Here is a 22,096-nt window from a genome sequence, read left to right on the forward strand (position 1 = left end):
AGCTGAGATTGTGCCATTGCACTCCAGCCTGGGTGACAGAGCAAGATTCCATGTCAAAAAAAAGAAGAAATACTGAAGGATTTCCCTTATAAATGAGGTACTTATTGTAATCAAATTCATAGAGACAGAAAGGAGAATGGTGATTGCTAAGGGCCAGGAGAGGGGGAGATGGCGAGTTAGTGGGTAAAGTGTTTCAGTTTGGGAAGATGAGAAAGTTCGAGAGAGTGAAAGGTGGTGATGGTTACACAACAGTGTGAATGTACTTAATGCCACAGAATGGTATGCTTAAAATGGTTTCAGTTGTAAATTTTTTGTTGTGTATATTTTAATACAATAAAAATATTAAAAGATTACATATGTGGATTACTATCTGAAACATAGTTTAATGGTCCAATAAATATTAATTCCCTTCAAAAAAAAAAAAGGAAAGCAGTGTTGACAAGAATGTGGAGAAATTGGAACCCTCTTTTTGTTTTTGTTTTTTTGTTTTGTTTTGTTTTGTTTTGTTTTGTTTTTTGATACAGAGTTTCGTTCTTGTTGCCCAGGCTGGAGTGCAGTGGCGTGATCTCGGCTCGCCACAACCTCTGCCTCCCGGGTTCAAGTGATTCTCCTGCCTCAGCCTTTTAAGTAGCTGGAATTACAGGTGCTCGCCACTGATGCCTGGCTAATTTTTGTATTTTTTAGTAGAGACAGGGTTTCACCATGTTGGCCAGGCTAGTCTTGAACTCCTGACCTCAGGTGATCCACCTGCCTTAGCCTCCCAAAGTGCTGGGATTACAGGCATGAGCCACCGCACCCAGGCCTGGAACACTGTTGGTGGGAATGTAAAATGGTGTAGCCACTTTGAAAAAGAGTTTGGCAGTTCCTCAAAGAGTTAAATATAAAGTTACCTTGTGACACAACATTTTTACTTCTTGTTAGGTACCCAAGAGAACTGAAAGCATAGTCATGTGTTGCTTAATGATGGTGACACATTCTGAGAAATGCATTGCTAGGCGATTTCAATGCTGTGTGAACATGAGAGAGTGTACTTACACCCCTAGATGGGATTGCCTGCTACATGCCTGGGCTAGAGGGTATAACCTGTTGCTCCCTAGGTTTGCACACCTGTACAGCATGTTACTGTTATGAATACTGTAGGCTGTTGTAGCACAATGGTATTTGTTACAATAAACATATCTAAAAATAGAAAAGGTGCAGTAAAGATTTGATGCAAAAGATTTAAAAAATGGTATGGTTTGCCTGGATAGGGCACTTAACCATGAATGGAGCTTGGAGAACTGGAAATTGCTCTCGGTGAGTCAGTGAGTGAGTAGTGAGTGAATGTGAAGGCCTTGGACATTACTATACACTGCTGTAGACTTCATAAACATTGTACACTCAGGCTACACTACATTTGCTTAAAAATGTTTTTTCAGTAATAAACCTAGTGAACTCTATTTTTACTTTATAAACTTTTTAATCTTTTCAACTTTTCAGCTTTTTTGTAATAACAGAGCTTAAAACACAAACACAACTGTACAAAATATTTTTTCTTCATACCTTTATTCTCTAGGTTTTCTGTTTTTTTAATTTTTAATATTTGTTTTATTTTTTAAACATTTTTGTTAAAAGCTAAGACACAAACACACTCATTAGCCTAGGCCTACTTAGGGTGAGAATCATCAATATCACTGTCTTCCACCTCCGCAGCTCGTCCCACTGGAAGGTCTTCAGGGGGCATAACACCCATGGAGCTGTCACCTCCTATCACAACAATGCCTTCTTCTGGATACCTCCTGCGGGACATCCATGAGGCTGTTTTACAGTTAACATTTTAAAAATATATATAAAAAGAAGGAGTACACTCTAAAATGCTGATTTTAAAAGTATAGTATAGTAAATACATAAACCAGTAACATGGTCATTTAGTATCATTATCAAGTAACATTATTGCAGGTGCTATACTTTTATATGACTGGCAGCACAATAGGTTTGTTTTCACCAGGATCACCACAGATAGGTGAGTAATGCATTGTGCTAGAACAGCCACGCCCTTTCAGCTGCATTATACTCTTATGGTGCCACAGTTGACTGAAGCATCGTTAGGTGGAGCATGACAGTATTCACACAAAAACTCATACATATCTCTTCATAACAACGTTATTCATAATGGCCAAAAAAATGGAAGTAACCTCAATGTCCATCAGTGATGAATGGATAAACAAAATGTGGTATATATATGCATTGACTTATTTAGCCATTTAGGAATGAAGTACAGGCTACAAAATGGTTGAACCTTGGAAACTTATGCTAAGAGAAAAAAGCCACACACAAAAGGCCACGTGTTGTATGATTACACTTATATGAAGTGTCAGGAATAAGAGGTAATTCATAGAGAAAGATAATAGATTAGTGTTTTCCAAGGATGAGGGAAGTGAGAGTTGGGGATACAGAGTTTCATTTTGGGATGATGGAAATGTTCTGGAAATAGATAACAGTGATGATGCACAACATTGTGAGTAACTAATAACCAGTGAATTACATACTCTAAAATGTTTAAAGTGGTGAATTTTGTGTTATGGGAATTTTACCTCAATACAAAATTTTAAAAATCAATAAATGATCCCAAAACCAAAAAAAAAAAAAAAAAAAGCAAATTGACCCCAACCATATATAAAAAGAATTACACAGCATGACCTAGTGGGATTTATTCCAGATAGGCAAAGCAGGTTCAGCATTCAAAAATCAATGTAATCCATTATGTCAACAGGTTAAAGAAGAAAAATCATATTGTTAATTTAATGTGGCAAAGCATTTGGTAAAATCCAGTTCATTATAAAATATTCTCAGCAAACTTGGACTAGAGGGGAGCTTCTTCAATAAAGAAATATCTACAGAAACCCTGCAGCTAACATCGTCCTTAATGGTGATAAAAGAGATGCTTTCCCTCTAAGATCAGGATCAAGGCAAGGAAGAGGTCCCTCTCACCACTCCTATTCAAACCCACGTTTTTTCTTAGGAGTTTCTGAAGCTTAGTGATAAGTTATCTATCTTTGAATTTTTTTTCAATAGAAGAATCTTTTTCACCTTAAACAAAAGTATGTGATCTGAGTTTTGGGGTTTTTTTGTTCGTTTTTGTTTTCTAGTAATCATAGGTAGCCTGACACTGAGAGAAAGGACCAACTTTGACATCAGGGAGAACAGGATTTTTATTCTATCTTTGTCATTCGTTGGTTTTGTAGCTTTGAGCAAGCCACTTAACATTTCTAGCCTCTGCCTTCTCTGGCACAGGAAGGCCGCTCAGAGGGCTAAAGCCCCTTATCATCTAGGGCTGCTGTCATCCCCTTGGACTCGAATCTGATAGATAGAAGGCTAAAGGCCCCCTCGGTGAAAAGAGGGGTGAGGTGCTAGGGGCCACTTTCTGCTTGAAATAGACTTGAGTATACTTGAACTCATTAGAGAGTTCACTTTTTATTCCCTCACTGATAGAACTTGAATTGAACATTTGATGATAGAGACATAAAAAGATCTTCACGAGTTTCTCCAAGAAGACACATCTTTTCGTTAAAGCCTGTGTTTTGACCTTGATGGTGGCTGGTACTCCGAAAGCAGATGTGTGTTGTAGACACATCACAGTGTCACTGCTTCCCTACTCCCTTAGATTCTCCAGGCTTCAAACACCAGCTCTTAAAACATCAGGCATTTGTTGAATGACTGCCCTGTGGCTGTTCACTCTGGTTCTGACTGTATTGTATGGTAGCAATCCCAAAGGGCCATCTTGCTAAGGTTGTATTTGTTGTAAAATGATGAAATCATCCACTTTGCAGGGTCATTACAATGATTAAGCTAGAGAATGTATTTAAGTGCCTGGCACTTGTTAGACATTCAAAAATTGGCAGATGATATTATTGTCAGTAGAGCCACATTTGTCCATCCATACTGTCTAACTCTGTGTTCATGATCAAAATGTGAAACCAGTGTCTTCTCTGTGACCTCACCACAGTCATGATGAGTGTGTTCATGCCCCATCAGACTGCCAGCCCTTGGGAGCAGGGCCCGGTGAGGTCCAGGTTGCAGGATGCTAGTCTTTGTTCATTCCAGTCAGCTCTGTTCAGTGACTGCAGATGCCCTCCACCTTACTGCCTGGAATATATAATAAGGCAAAAATCCTTCCACCTGATTTCATTTGGTAACTGAGAAGCTCTAAGACCTCAGTCAAGCTACTCCACCTCATTGTGCCTCACTTTGCCCATGTGTAAAATAGGGAGATGGGTTAACTGATATGAATAGCCTCTTCTAATTCTGGAATTGTGTGATGCGGTAACTGTGATCATGTTACTCTTGTTTATTAACAACTCTAGAAAATTTACTCTTATTATCATTTGTACAAACACACACACACTTTGGCATAAGGGATACTTCACTTTCTTCTATATGGTTCTTAGGAATAATTCTGTCCTCCTTTCCATGCATTTAATTTCTGAAAGAAAGTGTTCATCTAGAACTTTTGTATGACTTTATCAGACAGACTTCATTAAAAGAATAACGGTATGCTCCAGTTTTTCTATAAGTGCACATAAATTGATGGTAGTGATATATATGAACATCGCTCCTAATGTGTTTTGTGGTCACACTGGATGTGGCTCTCTCCAGTCCAGCAGCCCTAGCTTGTCTGAGGAAGTGGCCCAGGCCCTTTGGTAACAGGAGCTATGTGTGGCAATAATCCTTGTGTTGGCACAAATGGGGCAGAGGGGGAACATTGGGAAGAGATGGATAGTTTTATTTTAATCACCAAAAACACTCAGACACACCGGTCTACAGGGGAATACCCCCACCCCCGACGAGAACCACTGTTCTACCTTGTCCTTAAAATGGTTCTGCCGTTCAGCTTATTCTGGGGTGGAGAGAAGAAGAGAATGGTGAATCTCTGTGGGCCGTGTTCTTCCAACCTCCTTAGGATGCTTTATAGGTTGTTTTCTTTTCTCTTGGTTTTCAGCGCATCAGAGCAGAGTGACGATGATCCTGTTTGTCCTGGAGCTGGAGTGGGTGCTGAGCACAGGACAGGACAAGCAATTTGCCTGGCACTGCTCTGAGAGTGGGCAGCGCCTGGGAGGTTATCGTACCAGTGCCGTGGCCTCAGGCCTGCAGTATCCTTTGCTGGACAAAAATCTCTTAGTAGGAACTTAACTCTGATTCATGAAATTTTGGGATGTGTGCAACTTGAAAGTTTTGTTAATGACTGAGTTGCCCAGTATAGATTACAATGCTCATAGAATTTCCTGAGGCACAAATCATCAAGAGTTCCCATGTAAGTAGAGTGAAGTGCGATCACTTGACCTGAAATAATAGACTGCTGAGCCATTTGTGAGTCTACCGTAACACAAGGTCTGACATCTAGACAGAACACAGTGCAGATTCATGAACCTCAGCTGTCAGAAATAATTATGGTACATGAAGATGAAATCATCACCAAAATGTAATCTTTGCTCTTCGTACAGAAGTAATTTACACATAGATACCAAGGTTGTGAACATTCCTGTTGGTGCCTGGGAAAAGAACCACAGGATTCCTGTTCAGTTTTAAATAGTTATTGCCAGTTTACCAAGCTAGGACCAGAGTGGGTGAGCTGGTATCTACATGGTGATGTTAAAAGCTTTGTTCCAGGAATGAGACATTTTCAGGATATGTAGAGTGATATTTTTGTTTCCCAAATTGCCAGGGTCCTCATGCTCATGGTGAATCCTTGCTGATGCTGGGTAATGCTCACATCTGCCCAACTAGGCTCCAGCAAGCACAGTAATGACTAGTGTGTAGCACGTGTGGATGCGGCTACCACTGTAGGGAGTAAAGGACCCTGGGTTCTTAGTTTTAAAAGCATATGGTCTCTTTATCTTCTGACAAATTAAGAAGTAGGCAGAAACAGGCCACTAGTCAGGGAAAGCAGGAAGAAACAGTAAGTCCTGCTTTCTAATTTCATCTCCATATTTATAAAATGCCTATTCAGTGATTCTCAACATCTGACAAAGTACATTGCTGTTTCTGTGAAACTGTGTGGCATTCAAAGGTATATTTTTGTGTATATATAGGCTAATATCACTCTTTTTTTTCTCACTAGAAGAGCAAGGTGAAGAAACTAAGAATGACCATTGTGGAAAGTTGTAAAAGTAGCAAGTTGCTGAGAAGACCAAAGGCAAGGATGATAAGGAATGGCAGGCAGGATCAGCTCACCTTTGAGAGGGTGGTACTACCGGTTAATAAAAGAAACGCCAAACTTTACTTTCTAAAAGCCAATTCAGATGAGCGTAATACGTAAGTTGAAATACATGAACTCTCTTGCCAATACATAAATGACGTCTTAGTGTTAGAGCTGGAAGTACACTTAAAGATCACCTAGTCCAACCCTCTGTCTTCGTCCATTTGGGCTGCTATCATAAATTACTGTAAACTGGGTGTCCTTTAAACACCAGCAATTTATTGCTCACAATTCTGGAGGCTGGGAATTCTCAGATCAAGGCACCAGCAGGTTCAGTGTCTTGTGAGGGCGCTTGCTTCCTGCTTCATAGACAACATCTTGCTGTGTCCTCACATGGTGAAAGGGCAGAGGACCTTTCTGTGGCCTTTTTTTATAAGGGCACTAATCCCGTTCATGAGGATTCATCTCCAAACACCATCACATTGGGAATTAGGTTTTAACATAGGAATTTTGGGGAGACATAATCATTCTGTCTTCCTTATCTCTTTCTCTCTGTTTCTCACACACACACACACACACACACACACACACACAGTAACTGGGTAGTGATGGATGTGTTAATCAATTTGACCATGATTATTACACAGTGTATATGTATATCACATCATCACATTCAACATTTTGAATATATACAATCTTTGTCAATTAAATACTTTTTTAGAATTCAGTCTATACTACCTTCATTTTACAGATGAGCTGGCTGAAGCCCAGAAAGAGTCCTGTGTTTTATCTGAGGCCACCCAGCTAGTAAGTAGGAAAATCCTCACAAGAACCCAGACCTTCTGCCTTGGACTCCTATTTTTTTCCCATTGTACTGCATTGCTCCTTCAAAAAGGAACTAATGGCATCAATATAATTTGGTCTTATTCTGGTTTCTGTATCACTTAGCCAAGCCCAGCAAGTATGGAAAAAAATACAGATCTTGCCCTCAGGAAGCTAACTTTTTAAACTATTTGAAAATAAAAAACAAATGGATAGTGTCCAACTTTCCCTGACTGATGTAGTCTTTGATGTAGGATTGTAACCACCACAGCTTCTCCCTTCGGGCATCTCCAAGAGTCATCCTCATTTGGTGACTATTCCCTTTTCCCACATCATGTGGTTTACCAAGCAGAAAGTCGTGTGATTGGGTATGAGAAGCCTGTGTGTGTGAGAGTCTCTGGTTTCAGTTCCATCCAGCCAGCCTCACTGTTCAGGTGGTGGAGAGGTGCAATAGTACAGACAGGCCCTCCCAGAAGATTCCCTGACCTCTGCCAGCTCTGCCTTGCCAACTATGATTTTGGAGCCATGGTTTCAACCTTTGTTCTTGAGTATTTTTCCATTGCTAAACACTGATGGCATGACAGCTCTGTGCTTTTGCCAGAGGGTCTCAGCCAATAACCATGTGACTTTTCTAAGGCTGGAAGTTTTTTCTGGGAGCTGGCTGATAGATTAATAGGCAAGCCATACAGTATTAGGGGTTCACATTTAAATTTAGCTTTTAAAAACATTTCCTTCTGAGAACCTCCCACCGCCTCCCCTCTCTTCCTTCTTTTTGTCACCCTCCACACTTACAGGGGTTTTGGTTTCGTCATTGTTTGTTTTAGTGATGAAGGGAGGAGGAAGATCTGATGAATCAACATAAAATATTATGAATAATATCATTAATCCTATTTATCTTCATAGTAGACAGCTAATGGTTGATAAGAGACCTCCACAGATGAACTCATTCTCTTCTATCACCACCTCAAACAGTCATTCAGCCAAGGCAACAAGTGACAGACTAAATCAGATTGAATTCAGCCTTTATTCCTCTTCTTTCAGGCATCTTAGTGGAGAAGTAAATATGCAATGAAAATGACCAAAATTCAAGTAGAAAAATAAAGGAAGACAAAGAGACTGGTTCATAAATTGAATTGTCAATTTATGAGTAACCTCAAATTTTTTGATTGTTTTGACTGAAGATCTGAAACTTCAAATATAAATTACCTGTAATAGGAACAACAAGAATGACAATAATAATAGAGAAGGAAAGGAAAGGAAAAGGATAAAGAAAGAAATATCTTAGATTTGCAGGCTTTTACATATTACTTTGTTCACTGTCAAAACAATAATGTGAAGTAAAAACAAAAGACCTAATTCTCAGTTTTCACAGTGTAGAAACCAAGGCTCAGGGAGTAGGTGACTTGCTCAAGGCCACGTGACTATTGGCTAGCAGAACCAGGATTAGAATTTGGGGATTATAATTTCTCAGCCAGCCCTCTGCACAACTGGGTACAGCAGAATAGGGTTACTTCCCAAACGCCCCATGGAAGGTAGATGATAGTAAATAGAAATGTGTTCCTTCCCCACTTCACTTGTTAGTCTTTAAATTTGTGAATACTTTATCCAACGTCATTTGTCAGTGTCTTGTTATTTGACCATGTTTTTATCATATTTTTCATGTTTTCACAAAAATAATTCAAATACTCTATTTTAGGATTTTGTTCATGTCAGAGATATTTCCAAAATGTCACCATGTGTAGTGGAATGTTTCCCACCTAATGTAATCTCTTAGATTTATTTCTGTTCAGGTGAAGAGTTCTGAAAAGCTGTTAAGATTATGTCAATTTCTTCCTATCATACTTAATGCCAGTCATTCACATCCACTGTTGGTTCTTCTATCCCTTTTTGCTTTCTCTCATTTTTTGCTGGAGTATTTTAAAGCAAATTCTAGACCTTATATCATTTTATCCTTATATACTTCATTGAAAGTATATGGGTTACTTTTTCGGTAATCACAATGCTATTGTTATATCTAAAAATTAACAATCTTTGATCTCCTTGATATTGTTGAATTTCAGATTTCACTGATTATTTTGAAAATGATTTTTGTGCAGTAGGTTTGTTGGAAATTGGATCTGGACAAGATCCACACATTGCACGTGGTTGTCACATCTTCTAAATCTTTCTTCATCCAGAGCAGTGCCCCCTTCACTTTTTTTAATGCCACTGCCTCGTTGAAGGTACTGAATCAGTTCTTCTGCACACAGTCCCACATTCTAAATTGATGTCATTTAACTTGCTCCTGTACCTACCTTCCTCACATATTTTCAGTAAACTGAAAAACTGCCCTATAATCTTGATTTCATTCAGATTCAGCCTTTTAGTGAGAGCATTTGGTTCTCACCAAGCGTGCTTCATAGAGCTTCCCATTATAAGGCACATGGCATTGCATTGTCGCCCTTTCAGTTATGCTGAGATTGATCGGCAGTTCAGGTGGTGACAGCCGGATCCCTGCAGCGCCGTCCTCCATACCAGCCTTTTAATGGTTTCATCTATTGCTGAGCTTTGCCGGAACACTTTTTCGTTAAGGTTGCAAAATGGTGATTTTCTAATCCTATCGTATTTTTCCCATGTATTTGTTGGAATACTTCTAAAGCATAACTTCCCCCCCTCACTAACTAGGGCTATTTGGTTACCCTGAAATACAATTATTATAGGAAAAGCAAGATAAATTCTTCTATCTTTCTTTTTAGTCCTAATTTTCAGAGTACAAATTTGGTGCCCTGGTTACCTTTAATAGGAATCTTTTTTTTTTTTCTTTTTGAGCACTATTACGAAATCTTAGGTTGATTGGTTGTTTTTAAATAATAATATGTTCAGTATATTTCAATAAACTGCCATCTTTTTATTTTATGTTCCAGTTATTCTATCTTTGGCCAGTAACAGCTCCATTAAATGGGCTCCAATGTCTTTTTTAAATTTTTTTTTTTTTTTTTTTTGAGATGGAGTTTCACTATTGTCATCCAGGCTGGAGTGCAATGGCACGATCTCAGCTCACTGCAACCTCTGCCTCCTGGATTCAAACGATTCTCCTGCATCAGCCTCCCGAATAGCTGAAATTACAGGCGCCGACCACCACGCCCAGCTAATTTTTTGTATTTTTAGTAGAGACGGGGTTTCACTATGTTGGCCACGCTGATCTTGAACTCCTGACCTCATGATCCGCCTGCCTCGGCCTCCCAAAGTGCTGGGATTACAGGCATGAGCCATCGCACCCAGCCCACTTTTTATGTTTTAAAGACTATTTTTTAGAGCAATTTTAGGTTCACAGCAAAATTGAGCAGAAAGTATAGAGATTGCCTATGTGCCTGTGTGCCTCATGAGCTCAACATGCATGGCCTCCCCACAGTGTAGTGTGAACCTACACTGGCACGTCATTATCACCCGAAGTCCATAGTTTAGGGTTCACTCTTGGTGTTGTGCGTTCTGTGGATTTGGACAAATATATAAAGACATGCTACAATTACAATGGTAATTGTAGCATCATATGGAATAGTTTTACTGCTCTAAATAGCCTCCGTACTCTACCTGTTCATCCCTTACCACCGTGTCTGAAATAAGCCCACTTAGCCTTGGGTAGCTTCCTTGCCTTCTGGCTCAACATGTCTCAAGTTCATCTTGTACTTTTCCTATCCCAATCCTGGAATCAGCCATTTTTTTAGTGAGGAACAATATTCAGAGATAGCTGAGAAGTGTATATAAATGTGTGTGTATTTTTTAAAAGAGAATAAATCATCAGTTAATATAATATTTCTTATTCAAATTTAACATTACGGGATTTTTACTTTTTGGTTTTTGTACTTGATTCTTTTATCTGAGGCTGAAAATCTTGGTTGTTAAAACACTGGCGTAGTTCCTCGTTTGCTTTATCCTACGTTTTATTTAAATGGTTCCAAAATAATGAGCAATACTAAATAACAATAAGACTATTGAATGAGATTTTAGATTTCTTTGCAACTCTCTTTGTCCTTAGAATATATTCTACCAGTGATGGAGGTGAGACTTCCCCCTTGTCATAGTTCCCATTTTGGAATCCTGTAATATTTTTACATATTAAAAAATACATAAAATTTTTGCTCAGGCATGGTGGCTCACACCTGTAATCCCAGAACTTTGGGAGGCCAAGGTGGAAGGATCACTTGAGCCTAGGGTTTGAGACCAGCCTGGACAACAAAATGAGACACTGAAACATTGAAAATGTTGTGTTTTAAAGGCACTTGAAATCGTTCTAATTATGTGATTATGTCACCAATTTGATAGTTAGGTTCATTCATTTTACTTTATTTTCAATTTGGGGGATTTTAAAAAAATATATTTGAGATATATATGTATATATATGTTACATATATATATTCTTTTTTTCTTTTGTTTTTTTAAGACAGGGTCTCACTGTGTCACCCAAGCTGGAGTGTAGTGGCTTGAACATGGCTGACTGCAGCTTCGACTTCCTGGACTCAAGCAATCCTCCTGTATCAGCCTCCCATGTAGCTGGAATCACAGGCATGTGCCACCATGCCCAGCTAATTATTTTAATTTTTGTAGAGGTGAGGTCTCACTTTGTTGCCCAGGCTGGTCTCAAATTCCTGGGCTCAAGTGATCCTCCCTTCTTGGCCTCCCAAAGTGGCTCCCATGAGCCACTGTGCCTGGTCACAAATTTTATGTACCTTTTAATATGTAAAAATATTACAAAATTCTAAAATAGGAGCTATGACAGGGGAGAAGTCTCATTCCCATCACTGTCCCCTCACCTTGCCACTTTTGTTAGATCTTAATCCCTCTAGTGCTTCCCTTTCTAAATATGAGTGCACACATGCAAATGCACACACATACATATATACACTTTTGTATTTCTCTCCGTTTCTCACACAAAGGTAGTATAGCTTATAAACTCTGATATGCCTTGGCTGCCCCCCCCACACACACTTGATAATATATCCTGGTGTTTGTGTATACAGATCTCCATTTTTCCCCCAGCTGCATAATATTCTGTTGTGTGGATGTAGCATAGTTAATTCAGTAAGTCTCCTGTTGATAGACGTTTGGGTTATTTTCAAACTTTAGCTATTAAAATAACATGGAGTGACTAGCCTTGGGCATGTGTCATTTTGTATTTTTGCCTGTGTATCTCTGGGTAGATCTTTAGAAATAGGGTTGCTAGGCTTTGTCAACCAGAGAAGCTTGTTAGAGACTCCATGCCTAGGGCTTTTACTGGTCATGTAGGCAGGTCTGCCTGGGACATTCCAAAATTCCAGATTCCCAGAAGGAAAGCAGGTATTCAGTGTAAGCCACAATGTTTGAACAGTTAAGGCACAGTGAACCACTCTTATCAGTTAATGGTGGGAACCTTCCCAAAATCCAGATTCCCAGACACTATGCCAACTTCATAAGCTGGCTTTCAGAGGATCACAGTCAGAGCTGCTGTGTTAACTCTTTTTGCACAGCACCATTTTGATTTATTCTTGAACTATCTATTAATAGCTCCATTCAAATTTTGCCCATTTTTCTATTAGGTTTGGGATCTTTTTCTTCTTGATTGCTCTTTTTATATTAGAGATTTGGGCCCTTTGTGACATAAATTGCAAATATTTTTTTCCAGTTTATCTTTTGGCTTTGCTCATAATATTTGTTGTGTTTTTGAGTCATAGCTTTTCCCACTCCAAGGTTACAAAGAAACTTTCCTATCTAAAGCTTATGTTTTCATTTTCTACATTTAGATCCCTAATTCATTTGGAATCTGTCCTGGTATACATTGTGAAATACAGATTCTATTTTCTTTTTCCAAATGGCTATCCAGTTTGTGCCAACATCATTTTTTTAAATTCATCTTTTCCTTATTCATTTGTAAAGCTACCTTCATCAGACATTTACTAAATTTCAATGTGCTTTTGGGTTTATTTCGCAACTTTGTATTCTGTTAGTCTGTTTATGCACCAATACCACACTTTTAATTAAAGAAACTTTATAACATTTTTTAATATCTGGTAGGGCTAACCTCCCTATCACATACCATATTGTTCTTATTTTCAGAGTATTCTTGGCTCTTTTTGCTTATTTATTTTTCCATATGAATACTTCTAGCTGTAGAAAACAACATGTGGTGATATTTTTAAAATATATAGATTTATGTTATTAATTTAGGAACAAGAAGTGACATTTTTAAGTCTTACTGTCCAATAATACAGTATGTCCTTCATTTGGTTAAGTTCACTTTTGTGTCGTTCAGCACTGTCTTCAAGTTTTCCTCAGATGGGACTTGCGTATTTCTTGTTACATTTATGCCCTGTTTCTTCATTGTAAATTCCCCCATTTAATTTTGAGAAACAATCCTTAATGCTTACATGATAGATTTGATGTTGAAACCCGGCATGTGTTTATTGGTGACCACTCAGGCCAAGTAACAATCCTCAAACTGGAGCAAGAAAACTGCACCCTGGTCACAACATTCAGAGGACACACAGGTAGGAGTAACAGCAAAATCATCATGTGCTGATAGCACAGTGAGATATCGCCTGCTGCATCTCCTGATGTTCAGATATGTTTTGAAAGTGGCAAAGTACAGTCCATGCTTGTGCAAAGATACACATGATATGCTTAACTGATTTCAAAATGGTTCAGTAAAATATAACGTCAAACATTTTTCTGTATAATCCAAACAAAAGAGAAACCAATCTATTTTGAAAATGTTGATAATTTGGTTCTCTGTCATACTGCACCAGAGAAAGCCAGTGTTGGCATACATTAATGAGGCATTGTTTGAGAGCATGTGGCCTCAGACGGCTGAAACCCCAGAAGGCCAAAAAGACAGCTGCCTTGGTCTGACCTTGCCTTTCCTGGAGTTAGAAGATGGTGTACAAGAAAGATTCCCACTTCCAAGTCAAATGAAAAGACAGATATATTCTTCATGAGTAGCTAGACTTTGTGAAAAGGCTCAAGTTCCTCTCCAACTTTACTTCCTTCATATCCTTTTTAGGTTAAAACCTAAGGTCCCCTTTACGTTACTGCTCTGCTCAGGGTCATTTAAGCAAGGTAGTATAAAATATTCATGCTTAGCCTTTGAAAGACTTGATCAATGATGATGATTAATTTTTTACTAGTAGTTTTAACATGTACTATTGACTCTAGAACATATCGACCCTAGAAAATGAGTCATTGCCAGTTTTCATGGTTCTTAAAGGGCCTTTCCGTTTTCTACCAGCTACCAACCCATGATTTTGTGTAAAATGAGATAATACTGAGTTTAGATGTCGATAAGAAAAAAAGTAGGGGAAAGAGGATATAAAATTGGATAATACCTAGATCATAAGGGGCTTCCTAAAGGGAAAAAATGGAATGCTAGAATAAGAAACATATAGTAAGGAGAAAATTGAATACAAGGAAGAAGATTCATAAAAGATCATCTGAATTATTTATGCCTTTGGGAGGAAGAACACATGGAAATATCCCCTATGGATAGGACCCTGGTCTTCCCTGACTGAATTTCTTTTTTAGCCACTTACACCCTCACCTACACTTTGGCCAAGACTGGGCCTGGGGTTCTGTGGGGGACCCAGAACTGTCCCACCTCAGAAGTCTTAAACTTCTGTGCTTCACGCAGACTTCAGCCTCCTCATCCTCCAATTCCCTACACCCTTTCTTCATTCCACTTACTGTTTCCCCTTGTGGCGCATTCCAGTCTGTGGTCCCTCCATTTTTCCAGCGTCTCAGCCCCTGCATCACCTTTCCTCCCAGTGGTGCATCGCTTCACCCATGCCTTCCCAGCATTCTCAGTTCTGTGAATGTAAATATTCTGCCTTCTTGGCAAGCCTGTCTGATTCAGACTAACTCTCCACCTTTTCTTGTTGTGCAGCCAGCTGCTGGGTCTATAGTAGTCACACTGCCTTGAGGTTTAGACCATCATTACCATTGCACACTCAGGATTTCCTGTGTAGACTTATGAAGTTGTCTAATAATCACTCTCCCTGTCCTCAGTTCGCTCCTTCTTCCAGGCCCCTAAACAGAGACCTTCACCATCCTTCCCAAGCCCCCATCCCCATCTCATTCCTTGCCTCTTCCTTCAAAAGCTATCAGATAGAAGCTTAAAAAGAAAAAAAAAAAATATTTCTTGCCCACTGTATATCCCCCCCACCCCAACAAACAAACTTTTTCTCTCCCCACTTCTCCTCTTCTCAGTGCAGGAGAGCTGCCTTCCTCTGGCCCATTCTCGTCTTCTCAGTGCAGAAGAGCTGCCTTCCTCTGGCCCATTCTCGTCTTCTCAGTGCAGGAGAGCTGCCTTCCTCTGGCCCATTCTCGTCTTCTCAGTGCAGGAGAGCTGCCTTCCTCTGGCCCATTCTCGTCTTCTCAGTGCAGGAGAGCTGCCTTCCTCTGGCCCATTCTCCTCTTCTCAGTGCAGGAGAGCTGCCTTCCTCTGGCCCCAGGCTATTCGCAGGGTGTCCCTACCAAAATGGATTGCCTTGGTCTCTCTTTTGACTAACTCTTTTCAATTTATTAACATGCTTATGTTTTTTGCCTCTGGTAGAAAAACAAACCAACACCCTCTCAATCCCGTGTCTTATAGCAAGTTCCTTCTTATTCTCTTAATAGCAATGCTTTAAAAATTGTGGTAAAATGTATAAAACATAAAATTTACCATTTTAACCATTTTTAAATGTACTATTCAATGACATTAACTACATTCACACTGTTGTGCAATCATCAACGCCATCCATCCCAGAACCTTTTCCATCTTGTGAAACTGAAACTCTGTTCCCTTGGACATGAACTCCCTATCCTCTCCCCCTACCCTCCCAGTCCCTGGAAACTGTTACTCTGCTTTCTGTTTCTATGAATTTCACTAGTCTAGGTGACTCATAAGAGTGGAATCATGCAGTATTTGTCCTTTTGTGACTGGTTTATTTCACTCAGCATAATGTCCTCAAGGTTCATCCAAGTTGTAGCAAACAGCCGTGTTTCTTAGAAGAATATAATTTTCCCAGCTGCTTCGCATTTTCACTTCCAATTTGCCTTCCAGCTCCCTGCAATCTGGTTTGTCGTTACTATGCCACTGAAACTGCTGTCCCTGAGGTGACCAGTGGCCTGCTGGGACACGTTGTAAACCTTGTCGTACTTAACTTTTCAGCAGCATTTTACATTGTGGCCATTCCTTCTGGCTGTAACTGCCTTCCTTTGGCTTTTCTTCTATGATGCTGCTGGCTTTCTCGGGCTCCCCTGTGGTCGGTTGTGTCCCCAGGATCTTCCCTGGATCCTCTTCTCTTTATGCTCTGTGCTGTCCCTTGTCATCTCAGCCATTCCTCCCAGTCACAGAGTAAAATTGTCATTATCCTCAAATTCTTCACAACCCAGTGAGAGACAAAAACTAAAGCACAGTTCTAGTGCATGCTGGCAGGGGCTGGTGGGAGCGAGCACCTTGCGCTTCTGGGAACACAGAAGGGCAGCCCACTCGAAGGAGATGGAGGCGGTTAGGAACGGCCTCCTCGGGAGTCTGCCTGACCTCAGATCTTTGGGGATGAGTAAGTATTGAGTTCATGGAAAACAACTGAGAAGAGCATCTCAGGCAGAGAAAACCAGCGTGTTCAAGGCAAGGAGATGTGCAAGAGCATGGCTCTCTTGAGAACTGCTAGTCACTCTTTTATGGTGGAAGCACTGGGTATGAGGGAGGGAGAGGGGAGGTCAGGGTGGAGGGGCAGCCAGAAAGCAAGAGTCACTTCCCATCACTGAGACCGTGCTGGGCATTATCCTGATGTCACTGAGAGACCATTAAAGAGTTTGAAGCAAAGAAGGTAACCTGATTGGATTTTAAAAGGTTGTCTGGCAGTAGAGAGTGGAATTGGAAAGCTAGTAGGGAAGTGTCCCTTGAGAGGGGACTGTGACAGTGGGAAAACAAGGAGTGGGTGGATTCAAGGTAGAATTCAGAGGTGCATTCCGCAGGCCTAGTGATGGACCTGATGGTTCCCAGGTTCGCTTTAGGCAGAGGTGGCTTTCAGCCTGACCTCTTGACTCTTCAGTAATCAGGCACGCACCCACTCACAGTATGGTGGCTGATAGGAGCCATCTGAGTTTTGTATTGTTGCCTCCAGGTCAGAAAAGGACAGTAGCAGCTTCTAAGCACTCTTGTCAGCCACATGTGGTTCAAGGGTCCCATGTTTTGCAGGCTTGTTCTGATATGAAATATGACCTTGGTATTGTGTCTTATCTTTCCTAAAGAGTTTAAAGCATTTTCACTTTATTTTTATCAAGAAATATATTTGAGAAAAACAGGAAATGGCTCAGGAAGGTCACTAACTAACAGGAAGGCAAATGTAGCAGGTCAGATGTTACCTTATTATTGTTCCTAAACAGTGGTATCTGCCCATCACTAATGTGGCTGCAATACAGCTCATTCCTGTAAAGCTAGAGTGAGGACCTGTAAGAGAGTCCATGGTGATTTAGACATATTGTTGAGCTCTTCCTAAGTGGTAGGCTCATTCTGGGCCCTGGGAGGTCCCAAACACAGCAAGTCTCAGTTCTGGGAAAGAGATTTTTGTAAGGACAAAATGAACACCCTAAAGTTAATCCAGTTCCATTAAAGGGCAGCTTTGGAGGTCCCATCACTCCAGATGCAAACTCAGAAGCAGGTCTTCAGTATGCGTCCAGAGTCATAGCCCTTCACCCCATCATTCTCTCTTACAGTACAGAAGGTCATACAAAAATGTGGGTTAATGAGGGAATCGACCTAGTAGTCATGCCCAGAGGCCAAAGCATAACATTTTTCTAATCTCTAGGGATTTAGGAAACTAGTTTTATGTTCTTATGCTCCCTCTACTGGTTTTCTTTCTGGAGCTAAATGCCAAATATCACAGTTCTTTGCTATTTCTGCAGAAAGTAGAATGTATTTCTATGAAAAAGTCAAAAACTAACTTAGAGGAGTTGCTTTTGTTTTTCTTGTTTTGTTTTGTTTTGAGACAGAATTTCGCTCTGTTGTCCAAGCTGGAGTGCAGTGGCATGATCTTGGCTCACTGCAACCTCCACCTCCCAGGTTCAAGCAATTCTCCTGCCTCAGCCTCCCGAGTAGCTGGGACTACAGGTGCCCGCCATCATGGCCGGCTAATTTTTGTATTTTTAGTAGAGGCAGGGTTTTACCATGTTGACCAGGCTGGTCTTAAACTCCTGACCTCAAATGATCCACCCTCCTCAGCCTCCCAGAGTATTGGGATTACAGGCATGAGCCACCGTACCCGGCCAAAAATCATATTTTGACCATTGGAAATTAATAGTGTTAATACAATCTTTTTTCTTTTATTTCTAAGAAATTATTTTATTAGCATGAACATATTTGAAACAGGAGGGCTTGAATGTAAATCTGCCAAAGCAAACTAATTAATGAATAATTAAATGCAGACTTGTTCATGAGCTGTTAGGGGAATCATTGAAGGGAACAGTGTAACTATAACAAAAGAAACTAAACAAACTAAGAAAGTCACAGTTCAATGTAAAGAGGCAAGTTCATATAATTTAGAACTTCAATTTTTGTTTACAGTGGAGACTCACACAGATCCAGTGTATATAAAGTGCAGGTCAAGAGATGTGAATTGTCATCCATAGTCAGTCATCCACTCTCTCTCTATACGATGGTGCCAGGATATGTGGGTGAATAAAACAAGCATAATCTTTGCCCTTATCCATCTTCCAGCCGGCATGGAATGCATGCATTAGACCAATAGTTACAGGGAATTCATCCAAACCGTGTGAGTAGCGGGTGCTGCGGAGCCGTGATGCGCCCAGAGGCTTCTTTAGAAGCAGGTAACAGAAGGTCCTCTCCTCTTGCAGATAATTAAAGGGAGGCTTCCCAAAGAAGTGTTTTGTTTTCGTTTTTGTTTTTTTGAGACAGAGTCTCGCTTTGTCACCCGGGCTGGAGTGTAGTGGCAAGATCTCAGCTCACTGCAACCTCCATCTCTTGGGCTCAAGCAATTTTCCTGCCTCAGCCCCCTGAGTAGCTGGGATTACAGGTGCATGCCACCACACCCATCACATTTTTTTATTTTTAGTAAAGATGGTGTTTCACTATGTTGGTCAGGCTGGGCTTGAACTCCTGACTCCAGGTGATTCGCCCATCTCAGCCTCCCAAAGTGCTGGGATTACAGGCGTGAGCCACCGTGCCCAGCCAGAAGGTGTTTAAAGGAGAAAAAGGAGTTACGTAGGTGGTGGAGAACATTCCAGACCCGGAACAGCAGCCTAGAGTGGGAAAATGTTAGCAACCACCCAAAGGCAGGTGACCTTACAAGTAGTGGTAGGAGCTTCAGGCATTATTCTCAGGTGGGAAACCAGTGATGAAGTTTAAACAGAGTAGTGACATGGTTTGCATTTTAAAAAGCCACTGTGGCAGCAGTAGGTGGTAGATTGACTGGGAACAGAATGGATGGAGGGAGGTTGTTTAGGAGGCTACTGCTGGAGGCTACTGCTGGAGACCCTTAGAACGCTGACTTTGTTTGGACTGGGGGACAGCAGTGTGTGTGGAGACAAGTGGAGGAGATTTAAGATCTGTTTGGAGAGCAGGGGTCAGCAGCATTTGGTAACTAGGGTAGCAGTGACTCCCAAGGCTTCTGTGTGGAGCATGTATTGACTGGTGATGGCATTTCCTGAAACCTGGAGCACTGCTGAGAGAGCAGGGAGAGAATAGCACTGTGATGCGTCCCTGGGGTGGCAGCAAAGAGACAGCGGGCTGAAGAGTTACGGATCTCAGGAAGAAGGTGTAGTCTAGAGACGGAGGGCATTTAGCTTGACGAAAACCCTTGTCACTTCACGTGAACCTAGAGCAAAATGGAGCAATCAAAAGATCAGATACTGTATTCAACAGGCTCTTAGTCTCCTTTAGCCTCATGCTGGCCTGCAGATATTACCCTTGAGGGTGTGGTGTGACACTCCCTCTGCTGAGTTACCAGATCATACTCTGGAAAAGACAGACCCAGCAGTTTCCAACCCTGATTTTGTAACACTTCACGTGATCATTCACTTTTGCAAGGTATGTGGTAAAAGTCTCAAAAATATTAGTTCCCTAAGCATTTTGGTAATATATATTAAATTTCTAAACATATTTATACTCTCAGATTCATTACCATGTTTGGGAGTCTCTTCTAACTAATTGGAAATGTGAACAAACTTGTGTGTGTAAAAATGTTCTTCTTGGAAAAATTTATACTTAAAAGTTGAGAAAAATCTAAAAATAGTTTAAATGAGATACATACGTGGGAGATATTAGCCAGCCACTAACAGTTATATTTATGAGAGTATATAATAGTATACATTGTGTAATTATGAAAACTTATTTTAAAAGTATTTTGGAAATTTTTTATTTCGATAAAATACATATAACCTGAACTTTACCGTTTCAGCCTTCTAAGTGTACAAGTAATGCACAAGTCAGTGACATAAAGTACATTCACAGTATTGTACAGCCGTCACCACTATCCATTCCCAGAACTTTTTCATCATCCTGAATAGAAGGCCTGTGCCCACTAAAGAATAACTAGAAAACTTTATTTTTAAGAATTAAACCATTTTAATTTAAAAATTATTCTGTAGGTCATATTAGGGAGATCAAAGGAAGGGAGAAGCATAAAATGAAACGCTGAAAGGGATCGGAAAGATGGATTAACTTGAAATGAAGTCAAATGAAATGGAAGAAATGCTTTTTGTCATTTAAAATAGAAACACTGGAAAACCACAAGCATTGAAGCCCTGGGCTCTGCCCCCAGTGTGGGTTGGGGTATGAGGTGGGTGTCTGCACTGCCTGGAATGCAGGCTGGCTGAAGGTGGTTGACTTCCTCTGCTGCCAGAAATGTTAGGAGAAAGAACTATACAGTTCATCAGGAAGGCCTATGTGCAGAGAGCTGCAGGAAAAATTCCCTCAGAAGGGAGAGGCCATTTCCGTCAGCACCTCTCCTCACTGCATCTCTGACCCTTGGTGTCTTGCACAGCCTTCCCACCAGCCCCCATCCCAGGCTGTCCTGGATGCCTCCTGCTTATTGTCCTCCTATTCCTCTCTGTCATTCAATGCAGCAGATCAGTTGAGTAAACATTTATTGAGCACCTCCTGCATACCAGTCACTGTGTGCTGTGCTGGAATACAAAGGTACATAATCCAACTTATAATCCAACCAAGTTCAATATAGTGGGGTCTGTGTAACAATAGAGATATGCACAGAGACTGGAACCTCACCTGGATTGAAGGTGTTGGGAAGGCTTCCTGGAGGGAGAAAAAGTTACTTGGGTGATAAAAGGCAGGACAGGCATTCCAGACAGGGGAAGCAGTCACATATCCCGTAAGAGAGTGGCTCAACCAAACATAATGTGCATGCCCTTCTTGTTCTCAAAAGTAATCCATCATCTTACTGTTTTTTGGTGGGTAGAGTGTAAGTCTTATTTCATTGTGTCTGCCGAGCCTAGCACAGTTCCTCCACATAGAAGAGGCTCAATACATGCTTGTTGAACTGATTTGAAATGAATGCTGTGATTTATCATTTATGGGCCAACTTTCAAATGACCTCGTTGTTAGGACATTTACATAGAGCAGGCATAGGACCCCAGAGTTATTTACCCCCTACACCATCCTAAACTTCTCCTTGTCTTGCAGCTTTTCCTTCTGTCTCTTCCACTCTGGGCCCTGGGAGGGCCTGATGAATATACCCTGACTTGCTTTAACCACATTATCTATTCCCCTTCCTAACTCTCTGTGTTACCAAAAACTCCCCTTCCTAGCCCTGGCCCCTTCTGGCCTGATATAATGTGGCAAAGCTAGAGACTGGTCTTGTTTTTAAAACCTTAATTGATCTCATGATGGCTGGGATAGCATAGAATAAGCTGGTCACTGCCTTAAGGCTGACTCAACAAAGGACATTGTCACAGAGATTGTATAGATGAGGTCTCCTGTACTGTAATCATAGCTGACATTTGTTGAGTGGTGCTTCCCATGTGCTAGGCACTGTTTTGTGTTGCTTATATATATTAACCCGTTTAATCTCAACAACACTGTGGGTTAGGTACTGTTATCATCCCTGTTTTACAGATGAGACTTACGAGGCACAT

The 22,096-nt window shown here is 40.7% G+C and overlaps 1 protein-coding gene across 19 annotated transcripts in view; it reads left to right on the plus strand.

The window, feature by feature from the left end:
• WDFY2 (WD repeat and FYVE domain containing 2) overlaps positions 1 to 22,096 on the plus strand; it is a 184,228-nt gene that overhangs the window by 129,191 nt on the left and 32,941 nt on the right. For 5 of the 19 annotated variants that reach the window (XM_065533261.1, XM_065533265.2, XM_065533262.1 and 2 more), the window contains 3 exons: positions 4,979 to 5,157; positions 6,098 to 6,291; positions 11,418 to 11,539. The exons of 3 other annotated variants lie outside the window; for them this stretch is intronic. In XM_065533261.1, coding sequence (XP_065389333.1) covers positions 4,979 to 5,157; positions 6,098 to 6,291; positions 11,418 to 11,539 — 495 coding nt within the window. Of the gene's footprint in view, positions 1 to 4,978; positions 6,292 to 6,926; positions 6,983 to 11,417; positions 11,540 to 13,384; positions 13,498 to 22,096 lie in introns of those variants that run through there. 11 more of the 19 variants (XM_074022069.1, XM_015438988.3, XM_074022070.1 and 8 more) reach the window with 7 other exon arrangements.

The sequence above is a fragment of the Macaca fascicularis genome, chromosome 17, assembly GCF_037993035.2.
Source record: "Macaca fascicularis isolate 582-1 chromosome 17, T2T-MFA8v1.1".
Lineage (NCBI taxonomy): Eukaryota > Metazoa > Chordata > Mammalia > Primates > Cercopithecidae > Macaca > Macaca fascicularis.